Genomic DNA, 20,248 nt, shown 5'->3' with positions numbered 1-20,248 from the left:
TACACAGCAGAATTTTATGAAACATTTAGTGAAGACCTAATACCCATCTTCCTTAAAGTTTTTCAAACAGCAGAAGGAGATGGAATACTGCCAAACTCATTCCATGAGGCCAACATCATTTTAATACAAAAACCAGGCGGACACCACAAAAAAAGAAAACTACAAACATCCCTGATGAACATAAATGCAAAAATACTCAACATTACCAAACCCAAATCAAAAATACATCAAAAAGATCATCCTTCATGATCAAGTAGGATTTACTCCAGGGATGCAAGGATGGTACAACATTCGAAAATCCATTAACATCATCCACCACGTCAACAAAAAGAAGGACAAAAACCACATAATCATCTCCATAAATGCTGAAAAATCATTTGACAAAATTCAACACCCATTCATGATAAAAACTCTCAACAAAATGGGTAGAGAGGGCAGGAACCTCAACATAATAAAGACCATATATGACAAACCCACAGTGAACATTATACTTAACAGCGAGAAGCTGAAAGCTTTTCATCTAAGATTGGAGCAAGACAAGGATGCCCAGTCTCCTCACTTATATCCAACATAGTACTGCAGGTCCTCGCCACAGCAATCAGACAACACAAGGAAATAAAAGGCATCCAGATTGGCAAGGAAGAAGTTAAATTGTCCCTGTTTGCAGATAACATGATACTCTACATAAAAAACCCTAAAGAATCCACTCCAAAACTACTAGATCTAATATCTGAATTTAGCAAAGTTGCATACAAAATTAATGAGCAGAAATCTGTGGCATTCCTATATACTAACAATGAACTAGTAGAGAGAGAAATCAGGAAAACAATTCCATTCACAATTGCATCAAAAAGAATAAAATACCTAGGAATAAACCTAACCAAGTAAGTGAAAGACCTATACTCTGAAAACTATAAGACACTCATGAGAGAAATTAAAGAAGGTACCAATAAATGGAAACACATCCCACGCTCATGGATAGGAAGAATTAATATTGTTAAAATGGCCATCTTGCCTAAAGCAATCTACAGATTCAATGCAATCCCTATCAAAATGCCAACAGCATTCTTCAACAAACTGGAACAAATAGTTCTAAAATTCATATGGAACCACAAAAAACCGCCATAGCCAAAGCAATCCTGAGAAGGAAGAATAAAGCTGGGGTGGAATATGCTCCCCAACTTCCAGCTCTACTCCAAAGTCACAGTAATCAAGACAATTTGGTACTGGCACAAGAACAGACCCATAGACCAGTGGAATAGAATAGAGGGTCCAGATATTAGCCTAAACATATATGGTCAATTAATATATATATTAAAGGAGCCATGGATATACAATGGGGAAATGACAGCCTCTTCAACAGCTAGTTTTGGCAAAACTGGACAGTTACATGCAAGAGAATGAAACTGGATTACTGTTTAACCCCATACGCAAAAGTAAACTCGAAATGGATCAAAGACCTGAATGTAAGTCATGAAACCATAAAACTCTTAGAAGACAACATAGGCAAAAATCTCCTGAATATAAGCATGAGCAACTTCTTCCTGAACACACCTTCTAGAGCAAGGGAAACAAAAGCAAAATTGAACTCAGGGGACTACATCAAACTAAAATGTTTCTGTATGGCAAAAGACACCATCAACAGAACAAAAAGGCATCTTACAGTATTGGGAGAACATATTTGTAAATGACATATCCAATAAGGGGTTACCATCCAAAATATATAAAGAACTTATACACCTCAACACCCAAAAAGCAAATAACCCAATTAACAAATGGGCAGGATATGAAGAGACAGTTCCCCAAAGAAGAAATTCAGATGGCCAACAGACACATGAAAAGATGCTCCACATCACTAATCATGGAAATGCAAATTAAAACCACAATGAGATATCACCTCACACCAGTAAGGATGGCCAGCATCAAAAAGACTAAGAACAACAAATACTGGTGAGGATGTGGAGAAAGAAGAACCCTCCTACACTGCTGGTGGGAATGTAAGCTAATTCAACCATTGTGGAAAGCAATATGGAGTTACCTCACAAAACTAAAAATAGAAATACCATTTGACCCAGGAATCCCACTCCTTGGAATTTACCCAAAGAATACAACTTCTCAGATTCAAAAAGACATATGAACCCCTATGTTTATTGCAGCACTTTTTACAATAGCCAAGATATGGAAGCAACCTAAGCGTCCATCTGTAGATGAATGGATAAAGAAGATGTGGTACATATACACAATGGAATACTATTCAGCCATAAGAAAGAAACAAATCCTACCATTTGCAACAACATGGATGGAGCTGGAGGACACTATGCTCAGTGAAATAAGCCAGGCAGAAAAAGACAAGTGCCCAATGATTTCCCTCATTTGTGGAGTATAACAACGAAGCAAAACTGAAGGAACAAAATAGCAGCAGACTCACAGACTTCAAGAAGGAACTAGTGGTTACCATTGGGGAGGGATGTGGGAAGGCAGGTGGGGAGGGAGGGAGAAGGGGATTGAGGGATGTTATGTTTAGTATGCATGCTGTGAGGGGTCACAGGGAAGACAGTGTAGCACAAAGAAGGCAAATTGTGAAATCTGCGTCATCTTACTGTACTGATGGACAGTGACTGCATTGGGGTTTGGGTGGGGACTTGATAATAAGGGTAAATGTAGTAACCACATTGTTTTTTCATGTGTAACCTTCATAAGAGTGTAAATCAATAATGCCTTAATAAAAAAAGGGGGGGCGATATACATTGAAATACATTAATTTTAGAAAACTTTTAATGCATCACTCACATCAACAGACAGATCAACCAGACAGAAATAATTATGGAAACAGGCACCGAACAATATGTTAGATCAGATGGACTTCACAGATATCTACAGAACATTCCACCCAAAAGCAGCATGATACACATTTTTTCCCAAGTATACAAGGAAGGTTCTCCAGAATATATCATGTACTAGGCCACAAAAAGAGCCTCAATAAATTAAGAAAGATTGAAATTGTATCAGGCAGCTTCTCAGACTACATTGGTATGAAACTAGAAATAAATTATATAGGGAAAACAAAAAGCCTGCAAACACATAAAGGCTAAACAACACACCTAAATAATCAGTGGATCAATGAACAAATTAAAACAGAAATCAAGAAGTACATGAAGATAAATGAAATCAAAAACTGAACAGTCCAAAAATTGTGGGACACTGAAAAAGTGGTACTAAGAGGGAAGTACATAGTAATACAAGCCTACCTCAAGAAACAAGAACAATCCCAAACAATTTAAAAAAATAGAAAAAAAAGAACAAATGAAACCCAAAGTTAGTAGAAAGAAGAACATAATAAAGATCACAGCAGAAATAAATAAAATAGAGAAGAATAAAGCAGTTAGATAAATGAAACTAGTTAGAATGGCCACTATCCAAAAGACAAGAAATAACAAGTGTTGGTGAGGATGTAGAGAAATGAGATCCTTAATACACTGTTGGTGGGATGTAAATTGGTATAGACACTATGAAAAGTAGTATGGAGGTTCCTCAGAAAACTAAAAATAGAAATACCATTTGACCCAGTAATTCCATTCCTAGAAATTTACCCAAAGAAAACAAAATCCCTGATTCAAAAAGATATATGCACCCCTATGTTTATCACAACACTATTTACAATAGCCAAGATATGGAAACAACCTAAGTGTCCATCAAAAGGTGAATGGATAAAGAAGAGGTGGTACATATACACAATGGAGTATTATTCAGCCATAAAAAGAAAAGAAATCCTGCCATTTGCAACAGCCTGGAGGAATCAGTGAAATAACCCAGGGAAAAACAAATACCATATGATTTTAATTATTTGTGGAATATAAAAACAAAGCAAAAAAGAAGGAACAAAACAGTAGTAGACTTATAGACACTGAGAAGTGACTAGTGGTTACCAAGGGGGGAGGGGGATAAAGGGCCACAATACCTAGCAATCACAATATAAGTTGATCACAGGGACTGCTGAACCACTGTGATGTACATTTGAAACCAACGTAAGATCATATATTAATATTACAATAAAAGAAAAAAAAATCCTGCCATTTGCAACTCATGGGTGGATCTAGAGGGTATTATGCTCAGTGAAATAAGCCAGGTGGAGAAAAACAAATAACTGTATGGTTTCACTTATTTGTGGAACATAAAAACAAAGCAAACAGCAGTAGACTTACAGACACTGAGAAGTGACTAATGGTTACTACGGAGGAAAGGCTGAGGTGAGTAGGAGGGGAGGGGGATAAGGGCACAAAAATTCTCAGTTATAATATAAGTTGGTCACAGGGATGAATGCATTGAAAACATAGCCAGTGATTCTGTAACATCTTTCTATGTTGACAGATGGTAACCTCACTAGTCAGGGTAAGGATTTAATAACATGGGTAACTGTTGAACCACTGTGTTGTATATCTCAAACCAATATAAGATTGTATATCAAAGATACTTCAATTTAAAAAAATGAAAATAATTTTGCTTAATTAAAATTTATGATACATCAGAAAATTGGGTACTACCCTTTGTGACCTAGAACCCGTATGATAGCACAATCTCTTTGTATTTTCCATTAGTTCTATTCCCAAAAGTCATTCTAGAGACTCTCCTTAAAAATACAGAATCTCCACCAAATTTAAGGTACTACTGGAGAAAACTTAAAAGTCCAGAAACTCCACCAAACTTAAAGTACTACTAGTGGAGAAAAACACTACTGCTGTGCATCCCAAAGGATGGGCTCAGCTCAAACTTGCCCCAAATCAAAATCTGGATATAGGACAAAAGATAAATTTTCAAATCAACTTTTTCCTATTCTAAAAACAAAAGTATTCAATAATCTAAGTGATTAAATTTAGAAGAGAATACTCTGGAGAATGTTAAGGATAATCTTTTGTATTTTCAGTAGTAACTCCCAATATTCAACAGACATGCATCTTCCTCCTAACACTTAAGAAAAAAATGGTTCTTGTTTCAAAAGGGCTCCACAAATTCTTCGTTATTTTCTCAAGGCAGGCTACATAATCATTTGCTGCTTCATGCTGAGCCTATGCCACTCTGAAACTGCCTTGGAGGGGGTACCAGTTAAGAGTAACCAAGAAGTACCATATTACTATAGAGGTCAGATACTATCCTTTGTGATCTACTAAAGCTAATCACACTTTTCACTCCAAGAAGGGAAAACAATATTTGATCTTCAAAACATGAATAGAGACACCATATGAGCTACCTTTTGGGTTTCATTTTAAATCTCACATTCAAGCCACAAAGAGTCATATTGCCCTTCCCAGTCTACCCATAAAACTCTCACAAACATGGCTGAAGCAAGGGGAAAAGAAGAAATGAGAGTATAAATCAGGTATAATTAACATCAGACTGTCTCAATAGTTTTTTTTTAGCTTGATTTTGAGATTCAAAAGATTAGAAAAAAATTTTCCTGTTCTATAAAGCTCTACCCACCATTTATCAAAAGATATGAGCATAGTGGTTATGTTCTACACATAATAAATCAATGGATGGCAAAGAACAGAACAATTTCTATAACTAATGAACATGAAAACAACACTGTACCTTCTGAATCAGATTAGCTCCTCCTGCAAATGCAGCTCCGTTTTCTTCTGCTATTTTAATCTCGGATGCATTCTACCAAAATACAATAGTTTTAATATTAATCTTTAAACAAATTCAGTCTACTTTCAAGTATTTTGTCAGATACAATATCACAGTTGAAGATAAAAATTGCAGTTTTTACTTTTAATTGAAAACACATCCATTCTCAATTTGCTGCATCAGAGATATTACATTCAGAACAAGTTTAGTTTGTAGTTAATTAAGGTAAGGTGTTTCTTGACTAACCTATGAGAAAATTCATCAAAATGGCCCATTAGGAACCTACCAAGTAACTCAACATAAGTGTCCAATGCCATGAATATACCATCTTCCAAAAGTAAAGGGTTAAAATATATTTATTTTTTCTAACTTAAATGGCGACATTTTATCAAATCAATATGGAAGAGGAAAAAAATTGATTTAAGGAATAAGACAACCAAAATCAGCCAGTTATCTGAAAATTCAAAAGAAAAATACATGGTATTAGTTATTTTCTTTCCATGTTCCATTTACGCCATTTGGTTTTACTGTGAAAATATATCACTCCCTTACTCAAGTTCTTTGGCATTCCAACAGCTATATTCTCTACTTTTCTGGAAAGAAGGTAAAGAAATTCTTCCTTGAAAGTGAGGCACTGATGGAGAGGAATCAAAATACTCAACAAAACAAATTCATAAATACATTATAAACAAATTTTTATAATACAAAAAGATCGACAAAAAGCTGTATTACTGTATTTGTTACAGCTTTGACTTTCTTGACTTTCCAGACTAGATCTTTTGAAAAGAGTAGTTTCTGTATCTTCACAGCACTAAGTGAGCACACAGCTCTAAAATAATTTTATTGTTGTTATAGAATTCTAAGCAGGAGCTATAGAATAAATTCTAGACTTCTCTTCAGTTTCTTGTGAGAAATATGATGTGGTAGAGTAATAACAATGAAGCTAATGTGCTAATTTAGCTCTTTCTCAACTAATAACATAATGTCAATAAGTCATCTAACTGCTTTGAGCTTCAAATGGGAAAAGTAAGACTAAGTGAATGTCAGGATTTTCTCTAACTCTACTTGGTCAATTATTCTAATCACTGACTAATGTGATATGTAAAAAAATTAAATGATAAAAAGTTGACAAAGGTTACTCACCTCTGTAAATACAGCAACTTTATTGATTTCTGAAGCAAACGGATATGGAAAACTAACAACACTGGCAAATGGCTCCACAATTTTCTAAATATACAACAATGGAAAAATAATGATGAAAAAATTATTTTTTTCTGTATCTCTCACATATATAAAAAAGAGAACTGACATGTTTTGTTTTTAATGTTTTAGTTCTACCATATGTCCTCTCATTAATCTACAACTGTTCACTGATTACAATTCAAAGTAAAAGAGATTGTATTTCTTTTGCAAGAAGCCATAATGAAAATCTAAATCTCTTTTCTCAGCTCCATACTGCCATGGCACTTGGCTTCTGTCTCTACATCTTTCATCAGTCTCTCATATATTAACAGATGTGTTTGCATATCCACATTTTCCCCAGCACCTAGTACAATGCTTTCTACATGATGGATGTCAAAGTTTGCCCTTGAATAAAATTCAAAAGAACATGTAATTTTTTGACACCTTTAAGGAGGACATGGAGACAGCTATGCATATGGAACAAGAGACAATATCCAGCCATTTGCTCATAAGCTCACCCTTAAATCTCCATCACTGGTGCTAAAAGATCACTGATATTAACCCTAAGTCTAAGACAGAATGCCAAGCATGAAAGGCTCTTATAAGTGGCTCTATTTTTGAAACAACCTGGACCACCCACACCTTCAAATGTATTTGGTATTCAGGTAGAAAAACCAAAATAAATAATGACATAGATTTGAGGTACCCAAATATGGATGGAGATTCTCCAGAGCCTTAGAACTGATTTGTTTAGTCATTTGGTCAAGGTCCTGTCTAAGTTTGTGGCTCATCTTTTAGGGAGACTTCACATGGAAACAAGTTCTAGGCCCATAGTTACAGGGTAGTCTGAAGGTATGGAGGAAAGAGAAAAGGGGTTTGCTCCCTAATAAAACCGGCTGAAAGATTATATTTTTTGAAAAACTTTTGAGTAGAGATAACCTCCTGTGGACTTCTTTTCAGACAGGACACCATAAACTCTTAAGCACACTTTATATAGACATGCAACTAATTTTCTTGACTGGCACTTCTTTGCCACTAACATGGTTTCAGTAAATTTTTCAATGGCAAGCAATCGCAATGATAGTATCCCCTGGGAATATTGGCTTGTACAAGAACTCTATCAAGAACAAAAAATATCTTATGAAGACAATAGTACCCTTTCAATATTACTCATTTATAAATATTTATGAAATGAAGCTTGTGATCCTACAAGAATTCATTATTAACCACATTGTTAACTAAGAAAGAGATAATCTTGGACACTACAACATTTTTTAAATAAAATAACTAACAGTGAACTAACTATAACTATGATATAAAATAAAATTACATCATGGCTGGTATAAACTGTTCATAATAAAAAAGAACTAAGAAATGAGACACCTTGGTTCAAACCCTAATTCTGCTCCCTACTCTATAACCTTGAGAAAGTTATTTCAGTTTCTGTGTCTCAGCTTCCTCTTCTACAGTTATTAAAGGATTAAATGAGAAAATACATGCAAAGCATTTAGCATTGTGGCTGCTGGTACGTAGAAAGTTTCCAGTAAGTGTTGATTGCTATTATTAAACACTTACCAAGTCCCTTACATGTATTATTTCATTTATTCCTTGTAATAACCAGATGAACAAAGCATTTTATCTCCCTTTATAAAGAGATAAAAAACCTGTGATTTAAAGAAGTTAGATAAGAGGCTCAAAGTCAAAAAGCAAGTAAATGGTGATGCCAGGATTCTGGCCTGTACTGTATGTAATCTGACTCCAGAGCCCATCCTCTTAGTGCTAAACTGTAACCCCTCCTCCTAAGTGTTCAATTATTGTTGTTGTTATTGAGATTGTTAAAATGTATTTCAAAACTGTAAACCTTCTTTTTTCCCAAAAAAAGACATCCTCAGAATAAAAATGTAAATATCATATTCAAGAAAATTAGATTCCTTAAATGAGCAGCTTATAAATTCAGAGCTATAATGGACTTCAATTCTAATCTAGTGTTTCCCCTACTTTTAGAGTTTTACAACAAAAGTCTTCCATGGAATTGCAATATATAAACAGATAAATCAGAGATTCTGGTGGAGGCAAGAGTGAGGGGCTCAGCACCCTACCCATGCAAACTCAGTATCAACCCAGGGCTTTATGGAACATACCTGAAGGCCAGAGCTCATCTGAAGCCCATTTACAGAAAGGAACATGATGCCCAGGTAGTTTAAGGTAGTTTTCAAAGTTATAATAACATCTCAATTAATTTTAACACTATTTCTGTTGAAATTTGTATCAGTGATTTTCAGATGATTAGGAAATATATGTTCATTAACTCGGCAGAAGATGTTCAACATTAAATTTTATACTTGCAAAATTTTCATATGAACATTTTTCATCCTAAAGTACAGAAAGAACATAAGGCTTTCTAGAATTATAGGAAACAGAATTTTTAAAATTTAGAAACAGCAATTCATACAACCACTGTTCAGGAATAAGTTTATTTTAATTGAGTCTACATACCTTCTTCTCCAGTGCCATATCCAGTGTCAAATCAATATAAACACCTTGTTTTGGATTAGTAAAGTCCAGAATTTGAAATTCTCTAAGTAATTGAATAGCTTTCTCCACCTCATATATCTGCCTTGGATACAAGCGTTTTAAGTAGACATCATCCTCAGGTTCACCTTCCATAAAGGGATATGACTTTATTTTTTTTATCTCTTCTTTATTCTCATCTAATGCCTTTTGTTTTGTACCTTTTTTTGTTTTCTTTGTAGACCTTAAAAACAGATAAATTCAAGATCAGTTATTAATTTGTATTATGAGACTTTTCTTTAAAAAGCCAACATATGTGAGAAAAATAACAAAAGATGGTTTATTTTTAATTTGAAAGCATAGCTTACTTTACAGTTTTTCTAGTTTAACTAACATTAAACGAATTTTTGTACTGTTTGCAGTTGATACAGTTAGGTAAGACATCAATGCTGCTCTCCAGAAATTTAGAATAGAGACAGACATATAAACAGGTAAGTTCAGTATCATGTGGTAAGTTACTATGAGAGTGTTATCAGAACCACAGGGAAAAGACATTTAACCCAGCTTAGGAGGCTATGAAAAGATTCCAGAAGAGATGACCTCAAAGTCAATTCTTGAAGGAAAAAGAAGCCCAGGCACATACACAAGAGAAATGAAAACATGTGACCACATAAAAACTTAAATACAAAGGTTCATAGCAGCATTACTCAAAATAGTCAAAAGTGAAAACAACCCAGATGTCTATCAATTGATGAATGGATACATTAAATGTGGTATATCCTTGGTGGGATATTGATCAGCAATGAAAAGGAATGAAGTACTGATAAAGTGCTGAAGTATGTATGAACCTTAAAAAATTATGCTAAATCAAAGAAGCCACACACAAAAAAACACATATTGTATGATTCCATTTACACGAAATATCAAGAATGGGCAAAATCTATAGACTGAAGTAGATTTAGTGGTCGTCTGGGAATGGGGGGTGGGGTTAGGGAAATGGGGAGTGACCACTAATGGGCATGAGGTTTTGGGGGAAGATCATGAAAATGTTCTAAAACAGACTGTGGTGATGACTACTCCACTCCAAGAATATGCTAAAAACCAGTGAACTGTAGTTTAGATGGGTGAATTGTATGAAATGTAAATTATACCTCAATAAAGCTATTTTTTAAAAGTAGTTACCCAGGCAAAGAAACAACATAATAAAAGAGGCATGAAATAGAATGGCGCACAAAGGGAGCTATTATAAGTTCTAACTGACTAGAGCAAGAGTTGACAAACTTTTCTGTAAGGACCAGATTGGAAATATTTTGTTGTCTCTTATCTCATATGAAAGCAGCCATAGATAGTATAAATGAATGAGTATAGCTGGTTCCAATGAAACTTTATTTATGAACAATGGTTTAAATTTCATGATTTTCATGTGTCACAAAATGCTGTTTTTTTTCCTTTTTTCAATCATATAAAATATGTAAAAACCATTCTTAGCTTATGAACCATAGAAAAATCACATGGCAGACCAGAATTTTGGCCAACTGGTTGTCCTTTGCTTACTACTAAACTAAAGGGTAAAGCAGGAGGCAGGAAAGAGCAGATGAGCCTGGAGTATCTAGATCACAGAAAACCTCCTCAGGAGGCAATGAGAAGCCACTAAACAGGAGTGACATTTGTATTTTAAGTCAAAGTATTCCAGCTGCAATATGAGGGGTGGATTTGAAGGAAACTGGTTTGGAGACAGCTAAGAGACTATTTCCTTCCTCTCTTCTCAAGGAGTTATGACAGTCTGAACCAGAGCAGTGATGGTAAATATTGAAGATAAAGAAAAGGGAAAGAGGAGACTCTAGAATACTTCTTAGGTTTCTGACTTGGGTGACTAGGCATGAAACAGTATCATTAAGACCAGAAATAAGGAATGCAAAACAGACTTCCTGTGAGGGAAGAAGTCACAGAGATGAGTTCAGTTTGGGGCAATACAGAGTTTGATTGTGGGGTTAGTTGCATCACTGTCTTAATTCTTTATCTCTCTGTTCCAGTCCCTTTGCTAAGAGACTTTGCAGTTCCTCCCACTTAAAAGACTGCAGTATGTTTCCCAACACCTTGATTTGGCCATATAGTTGGTCAAACAAAATAAGGCAAAGTGACAGTTTCTCTGCTCTAAACTTAGGCCCATAGAGGCTTCATTTGTTTCCAGTTGTATGCTTGTATTTCTGCCATTTTCATAAGAACATGCCTGTGCTAGCCCAAAGGTTGGGGGCCATGTGAAACAAAGCTGCTCCTCACAGGGCCCAAGCTAGATTAGACAATTCTCACCTACCAGCAGACTCAGAGATGTGTAGCCAGCCAAGCCAAGGTTCGGAGACACCCATCCAAACCTACTCCATCCATCCACTTTATCAGTAATAATAAGAAATTGTGGGGTGGCTTTTACACAGCAAAAGCTAACAAGGTGTTTACAAGATATCTAAGAAAATATGTTCAACAGGTAATTGCAATAAAGAGTTTGAAGCTGAGAAAAAAAAGAACTAGAGATGATATATTTTCTCAGCATTAATTCAAATCACATCTATAATCTTTTAACCATGTCTTGCCTGAGGGTTTCAGACCACTGCAAGTTCACTATGGATTCAGTGAGACTGAGAAATGACAGTGGAAGTTCTTGTGGGTAAAAGAGTTTTTACCCAGCTTTATTCTCCCAGTGGTAAGTCAAGCACTAGAATCACGTCTACATCCAGCACTCTGTAGGTCCATCCACTTCTGTCTCTGCCTCCATCCAGAACACTGGGCAGAGCTCTTCATATAGTGACTCAGTCAATAATGGCTTACCACCTATGGGTGTGGAAGCATTACCTACCAGTAGGCCAATTACATCATCAAGTAGTTTAGGGTCAGATGAGGATCCTGGCCATAGGACTTCCATTTTCCCCACACCATGAAAGTTTTAAATTAGTGAAATAAAGTTCTAGAAATATGTTTGGATTCTGTGGTAGGCAGAATAATGACATTCCAAAGATGTATATACTAACATAGTAAAAAGGACTCTGCAGATGTCATTAAGGTTAAAGACTTTGAGATGGGGAGAGTATCCTAGATTATCCATGTGGGCGCAACTAACCACACAAATCCTTGAAAGCACAGAAACTTTCCCCTTTCCCATCTGTATCTGACAAAGAAGGAAGTGACACGAGAAATTCAAGCATAAAGGGACTTCATCTGCCATTCCTGGCTTTGAAAATTGAGAGAGGGGTCCACAAGCCAAGGAATGTAGGTAGCCTTTAGAAGCTGGGAATCAAGTAAACAGATTTTCCCCTAAGGCCTTTAAAAAGGAGCAAAGACCAGCTGACACCTTGATTTTAGCACAGCGAGATCCATGTCAGACTTCTGACCAACAGATCTCAAAGATTATAAACTTGTGTTAAAGTCATGAAGTTTGTGGTAATGTGTATGGCAACAATAAAAAACTAATATAGGATCCTATAAAACTTATGTGGAAGAAGCATATGACAGTAAAATTATTTTTTAAGAAAGAACCTCAACCCTAAAGACTCCACTCCAAAACTACTAGAACTGATATCGGAATACGGCAAAGTTGCAGGATACAAAATTAATACACAGAAATCTGTGGCTTTCCTATACACTAACAATGAACTAATAGAAAGAAAAATCAGGAAAACAATTCCATTCACAATTGCATCAAAAAGAATAAAATACCTAGGAATAAACCTAACCAAGGAAGTGAAAGACCTATACCCTGAAAACTATAAGACACTCTTCAGAGAAATTAAAGAGGACACTAGCAAATGGAAACTTATCCCATGCTCTTGGCTAGGAAGAATTAATATTTGCCAAAATGGCCATCCTGCCCAAAGCAATATACAGATTTAATGCAATCCCTATCAAATTACCAACACATTCTTCAATGAACTGGAACAAATAGTTCAAAAAATTCTGTCTCAAAAATTGAACCTGCACCAAAGACCCCAAATAGCCAAAGCAATCCTGAGAAGGAAGAATAAAGTGGGGGGGATCTTGCTCCCCAACTTCAAGCTCTACTACAAAGCCACAGTAATCAAGACAATTTGGTACTGGCACAAGAACAGAGCCACAGACCAGTGGAACAGATTAGAGACTCCAGACATTAACCCAAACATATATGGTCAATTAATATACAATAAAGGAGCCATGGACATACAATGGGGAAATGACAGTCTCTTCAACAGATGGTGCTGGAAGAACTGGACAGCTACATGTAAGAGAATGAAACTGGATCACTGTGTAACCCCATACACAAAAGTAAATTCGAAATGGATCAAAGACCTGAATGTAAGTCATGAAACCATAAAACTCCTAGAAAAAAACATAGGCAAAAATCTCTTGGACATAAACATGAACAACTTCTTCATGAACATATCTCCCCGGGTAAGAGAAACAAAAGCAAAAATGAACAAGTGGGACTATATCAAGCTGAAAAGCTTCTGTACAGCAAAGGACACCATCAATAGAACAAAAAGTTACCCTACAGTATGGGAGAATATATTCATAAATGACAGATCCGATAAAGGGTGGACATCCAAAATATATAAAGAGCTCATGCACCTCAACAAACAAAAAGCAAATAGTCCAATTAAAAAATGGGCAGAGGAGCCGAACAGACAGTTCTCCAAAGAAGAAATTCAGATGGCCAACAGACACATGAAAAGATGCTCCACATCACTAGTCATCAGAGAAATGCAAAACAACAACGAGATATCACCTCACACCAGTAAGGATCGCTACCATCGAAAAGACAAACAACAACAAATGTTGGCGAGGATGTGGAGAAAGGGGAGCCCTCCTACACTGCTGGTGGGAATGTAAATTAGTTCAACCATTGTGGAAAGCAGTATGGAGGTTCCTCAAAAAGCTCAAAATAGACATACCATTTGACCCAGGAATTCCACTCCTAGGAATTTACCCTAAGAATGCAGTAGCTCAGTTTGAAAAAGACAGATGCACCCCTATGTTTATCGCAGCACTATTTACAATAGCCAAGAAATGGAAGCAACCTAAGTGTCCATCAGTAGATCAATGGATAAAGAAGATGTGGTACATAAACACAATGGAATATTATTCAGCCATAAGAAGAAAACAAATCCTACCATTTGCAACAACATGGGTGGAGCTAGAGGGTATTATGCTCAGTGAAATACGCCAGGTGGAGAAAGACAAGTATCAAATGATTTCATTCATATGTGGAATATAAGAATAAAGAAAAACTGAAGGAACAAAACAGCAGCAGAATCACAGAACCCAAGAATGGACTAACAGTTACCAAAGGGAAAGGGACTAGGGAGGGATAAGGGGGGTGTGGAAGAAAGGGGGTATTACAATTAGCATGTATAATTAGCATGTAGGGGGGGCATGGGGAGGGCTGTGCAACACAGGGAAGACAAGTAGTGATTCTACGCTGATGGACAGTGACCGTAATGGGGTGTGTGTGGGGGAATTGGTGAAGTGGGGAGCCTAGTAAACATAATGTTCTTCATGTAACTGTAGATTAATGATAACAAATTTTTTTAAAAAGTATAAAAAAAAATAAGAACCTCAAACACCAATCCAATATATAATTCCATTCTTACTTTTAGCATTCAATGAATCCTTATTATCACAACTAATAATAGTATCCTCCCAGCTAATGAGCAATTCAACAAAACAGCAGATGACAGTGTTCATTTTTAATATAATGGGATACAGGTGTCCTGGACCAATGACAAGTCTAAGCAGATGCCCAAGTATAGGGATGCAACATGTAGCTACCTTGGAAGTACTCCATAAAATCCTGAAGCCTTCCGAACAGGAGAAATCCCATTTTCATTTTACATTTAGTAAAAGAGCAGTGAGGACAGTAGAAGAAGCCTTGCTAGAGAGCATATTTTAGTAATAAACTCTCTAAAATAAACAAAATGAGTGTCATAACCTACAGATTAACTTTAAATAAAAGGCTGATTTCAACATTAAATTTTTAATCATGGCTAAACCTGTCCATTTAATTTGAAATTAATATGAAATTCCTGGGGACTGAAATATGATTTTTAAATGAATGAGTGTTTATAAAACTGAATAAAAGTCTGACAAATAGACTCAGTTGGGTATACACCAACTTACACTTTCATAAACACTTATTTATACTTCAAGGTGAAGGTGAGAGAGCTGTTTCACAAAATATTTGAGGGGAAAATTGAAGTTCCTATGGCTAGGATCCTCACCCAAACTTAAACTACTTGAAATGTAATTGGCCTACTGCTAAGCTACTGCTTCCATACTCATAGGCAATAAGCTATTATTGACTGGGTCACTATAATATAAAGAGTTCTGACGAGTGCTCTGGGCAGAGGCAGAGACAGAGGTGGATTACAGACCTGCAGACTGTTGGATGCAGACATAATTCTAGTGCTCAATCTATTGCCAGAAGAACAAGCCGGGTAATAAACCCTTTGATCCCAAGAATGTTCCATTGTCATTCCTTGATCTCACTGAATCCACAGTGAACTTGCTGGGGCTGAAAGCCATTGGCAAGACAATTGGCAAAGTTGGGAGCATTCATTGTTAACCAAGAAACAGAAATCCCTCATGGTAGGGGTGCTTCAGCAGGCTGCCCCTATGAATGAGGAGACAGTTAAGTGTCATGCAATGGGCATGTGGTCTGAGGTGGCTTGCCTCCTAGAGGGCTGGATCCCACCCTAGGACTAGAGGCAGGTAGAGGTGACACCTGAGGGAGTAGAGGTGGCCCTTGGTATAAGGAGGTCCTTTGAGAAACAGAGTACCCATGAGGCAGCAGGAGCTGTGGGTTGACTGTTTCTTACAGTACTAAAAAAGTCTACAGATAAGAACGTGCTCCTGAAAGAAACACAAGAAATGGCAGCACAAAATGCGAGCTGCAAACTGCAGGAGATTCACCAAAGAATGAAATGGTGCTGATACGAGAGGATGCAGCACAAAAACATTGACTGTAAGGTGCTGTGGAGGAAGTAAAAGATTTGCTTAAAAAAAAATGGTGATGCTGCGAGGTACTGTGGAAGAGGTAAAGGCCATGAAGGAGGAAGATGGACCCCTGCAAAAAGCACAAGAGTCAGTGCGAGAATGTGAGCTGCAAGGTCCAGTGGAGGAGGTAAAAGATTCTCTACAGAATGAGACAGCAGTGCTGCCAGGTGCTCTGAAAGAGGCACTGGCCATAGAAAGAAGGATGTACTCCTGAAGGAAGCACAGGAAGAGGCAGCACAAGAACACCAGCTGCTAGGTATTGAGGTAAAGGTAAGAGAGCTGTTGACAACTGAGCTAGCATTGCTGCAAGGTACTGTAGAAAACATAAAGGGTGTACCAGAAGAGGCACTCAGGGGAGTGGAGAGACAGGTGCCATCAGCCCTGGAAATGGAGGAGCTGGAGAAGGATGAAGGGGTGGTGCTGGAGGCACCCACCCCTTCTCTATTGAAAGCACGCCCAGTGGTTGTAAAGAAAATAAAGACACAGCAACTGAGGGTTCCTCTGGAAGAGGTGCAGCCCCCTCCCCAGGTCATGGAGCACTCTATGCTCCAGCCCTTTACTCAGGCTTAGCTGGTGGATTTGGGCTCCTGATTTCAGCAGAAGCCCTTGGAGTCAATATCAGCTTGGCTCCCATGTCTTTGGGATTTAGGGGTGGAATTGTTCTATCAGGATCAGAGATGGGAAAGCTGGCTTCCCTGACAGTGCAGCCTGCCTTGAGGCAGCGATTACAAAATGCACATCAGACCCCAGGAAATCACTCCCTCCTCAATTGGCTTATGGCTGCACTTGTGCTGTGTGGCACAATCAGGGTGATTTACCATCCTCCCCTGCTAGATGGCAGACATATGCTGCACTCCAACAGGTGTTACGGGAGCTAGGCATGAAAAATGCCATCTGTAGTCCAGGGAATTATGGCCCAGACGAGGAGCCTTTTACTGCAGGGATGAGAAATGTTATGCCTCAAATGCCTCCCACATCCTTCTTAGGGCCTCTAGTGGCCATTTGTGCCCCTCACTTAGGGTAGCCCATAAGTGAGGTTACCCATACAATAGCAGACTTAGGAGGGGCTCTCAATGAGAGCAAGAAAAGAAATAACGTCTGCTACTCAGAGGAATTTAAAGGGCCTCATAAAGTTTACCAGGACCCAGATGTGGGTTGACTTAATACCGGCAAGAACAGACAGAAGGAAATTAGATGGGAAGTCAAATAGAATCTTACTGGAGCTGCGGTAACAACTGAAAGTGAAGCAGCAGTTCAAGCCACTGAGAATGAAAAAGCAGAAGCCAGAGACAGAGCCACAAGTCTGGCCTGTGTGTTTGCAAGACTTCCTGTTGGAGAGTGAGCCAACCTCACCTGAATCCACACAGGACGATATTGGGGAACACAGTTTGATTGAGGGGAAGGTGGAGGTATCTGCCCTGAGGGACCAGGGGGTGACCAGAGGCCACATGTTGAAATATCTATCCGCTGGTCCCCAGTGAACATACAACATGTCCTGACTCTGGTAGACGCAGAGACTGAATGTTCAGTGATTAATGGCAACCCTGAGCCATAAATCCAGGGACCTCTGCTATTATAGATGGAAACAGGGTAAGGCTATCAGAGTAAAACAAGCCCAAATCCCTTTGGGAATATACTGTGTATATCTCTCCCAACCCCAAATATATTTTGGGGATAAATATCCTGCAAGGCCTATGGCTGCAGACCACTGCAGGTGAGTTCAGACTGAGGATATGTGCAGTGAAGGCAGTTCTGAGGGGACATGCTAAGCACCCACCCACAGCTTTGCCTGTGCCTCGGAAGGTGATTAATATCAAATAATACAAATTGCCTGGAGGACATAAGTAAATTGGAGAAACCCTACAGTAACTGGAAAAGGTGGGAATTATAAAGCCCACCCATAGTCCGTTCAATTCCCCAATGTGACCAGTAAAAGAGACAGATGGCTCCTGGCGTACAACTGGGATTACAAAAAATTGAATGAAGTCATACCCTTTATGCATGCTGCCATCCCCTCTATTGCAGACCTGTTGGATATCCTCAGTCATGAACTAGGAACATACCATTAAGTTGTGGATCTTGCTAATGACTTCTTTTCCATTGACATACAACAGGAAAGTCAGGAAGTCTGCCTTCAAGTGGGAAGAACAGCAATGGACTTTCACTGTCCTTCCACAGGGATACCTCCACAGTCCCACCATTTGTCACAGACTTGTAGTCCAGGACTCGGCCACATGGAAGAAACCACAAACAGAGTGGCTGTATCACTATATTGATGATATCATGCTCAAGTCTGATTCTCTTGCAGATTTAGAAGGGGTAGCACCTAGATTGCTGCAACATGTACAGGAGAAATGATGGGCTGTGGGAAGTACCAAGGTTCAGGCACCTGGTTTATAACTCAAATTCTTAGGGGTTGTCTGGTCAGGTAAGACTAAAGTTATACCAGAAGCAGTCATAGATAAAGTCCAGGCCTTTCCTACCCCTACAACTGTGGCACATTGTTACAGGAGTTTTGGGGCCTTCTAGGCTACTGAAGAGTGTTTATCCCACACTTGGTACAAATTCTGAAGCCCTTATACCAGTTAGTACAAAAGGGCATCAGGTGGGACTGGGACATGTGCAGCTGCCTTTATTACAGCAGAATGGGCAGTCAAGGCTGTGAAGGCCTTGAGTATGAGAGACCCATCAAGGCCCTGTGAGCTGGATATTCATGTGAATGAAGATGGTTATGGCTGGGATCTCTGGCAGTAGCTTAAACGAACTCACAAACCTACTGGATTCTGGTTGCAACTCTGGAAAAGAACAGAGGTACAATACACCTTGACAGAAAAACAACTGGCTGCCGTGTATCACACTTTGCTGGCTACAGAACCCATCACTAGAATGGCCCAATAAAGGTAATAACCACCTAAATCATCGTGGGGTAGGTAAGAGACTGGATCCAAAGCCATGGAGTGGTGTGGCAGAGACACCTACACTGGCCAAGTGGTGTGAATACCTACAGCAAGCAGCATAGCTCCCTCTCTACTAGCCCCTTGAGTGAAGAACTCCAATGCTTATTGAAGCTAGTGACAAACACTAGTGAAAGAAAATGAGGAAGAATTTACTTTACAACCATTAGTAACTGAGGGTCCTTATCAGGAGGGAAAATACCCTTTACCCAAAGATTCATAGTACACAGATGGCTCCAGCCATGGGCAACCCCCAAAACGGAGGATCATAACTTTCCACCCTAAGACTGAGACAATATGGAAGGAAGACAGTGAAGGGAAGAACAGTCAGTGGGCAGACTTGTGGGCAGCATGGCTTGTGATCAGCCAGGAGCCCTCCCCAATAGTTGTCTGTACTGACAGCTGGGCGGTCTATTGGGGCTTGAACCTGTGGCATGGTACCATGCCAACTGGATGGCTGGTCACTGGCCTCTTTGGGGACAAGAGTTGTAGCAAGACCTGTGGGCTTCTGGTGAGACTAAGACAGTTACCGTATAGCATGTGACTGGTCATTTGCCTCTGGCATCCTCAAGGAATGCTGAAGCAGACACAATGGCCCAGGTGTTTTGGCTAGAAGGAAAGCCTGCCTCTGATGTGGCCCAGTGGTTACATCAGCATTTGTTGCACCCGGGGCCAGAGACAATGTGGGCTATAGCCTGTTGGTGGTGCTTGCCGTTGACCTTTGAAGAAGTCAGCAGAGCCTGGAAGGAGTACCTTGTGTGCTCTAAGAGGGACTTACACTGAGTCCTGCAGCAACATGGGACAATAGTAAAGGGGCCAATACCCCTTGTTAGGTGACAGACAGACTATACTGGGCATCTGCCCATATCAGTAGGATATCGGTATGCTATGACTTTTGTGGACACAGCTACTGGACTGCTGGTTGCTCTTTCTGCTCATCATGCATATCAGCAAACCAC

The 20,248-nt window shown here is 38.6% G+C and overlaps 1 protein-coding gene across 6 annotated transcripts in view; it reads right to left on the bottom strand.

Moving 5' to 3' along the window:
• The window catches only part of MRPL1 (mitochondrial ribosomal protein L1), a 155,772-nt gene that overhangs the window by 116,638 nt on the left and 18,886 nt on the right, over positions 1-20,248 (bottom strand). For all 6 annotated transcript variants that reach the window (XR_008997772.1, XR_005031895.2, XM_036920982.2 and 3 more), the window contains exons 3-5: positions 9,304-9,562; positions 6,769-6,852; positions 5,587-5,658 (exon numbers count right to left, since the gene is read on the bottom strand). Coding sequence is in view for 4 of the 6 variants with exons in the window: in XM_036920982.2 (XP_036776877.1) it covers positions 5,587-5,658; positions 6,769-6,852; positions 9,304-9,562 (415 nt within the window). In the remaining 2 variants the exon portion in view is untranslated. The remainder of the gene's footprint in view (positions 1-5,586; positions 5,659-6,768; positions 6,853-9,303; positions 9,563-20,248) is intronic.

Source organism: Manis pentadactyla, chromosome 5 (assembly GCF_030020395.1).
Source record: "Manis pentadactyla isolate mManPen7 chromosome 5, mManPen7.hap1, whole genome shotgun sequence".
Taxonomy (NCBI): domain Eukaryota; kingdom Metazoa; phylum Chordata; class Mammalia; order Pholidota; family Manidae; genus Manis; species Manis pentadactyla.
This window is presented reverse-complemented; position numbering and strand designations above follow the sequence as displayed.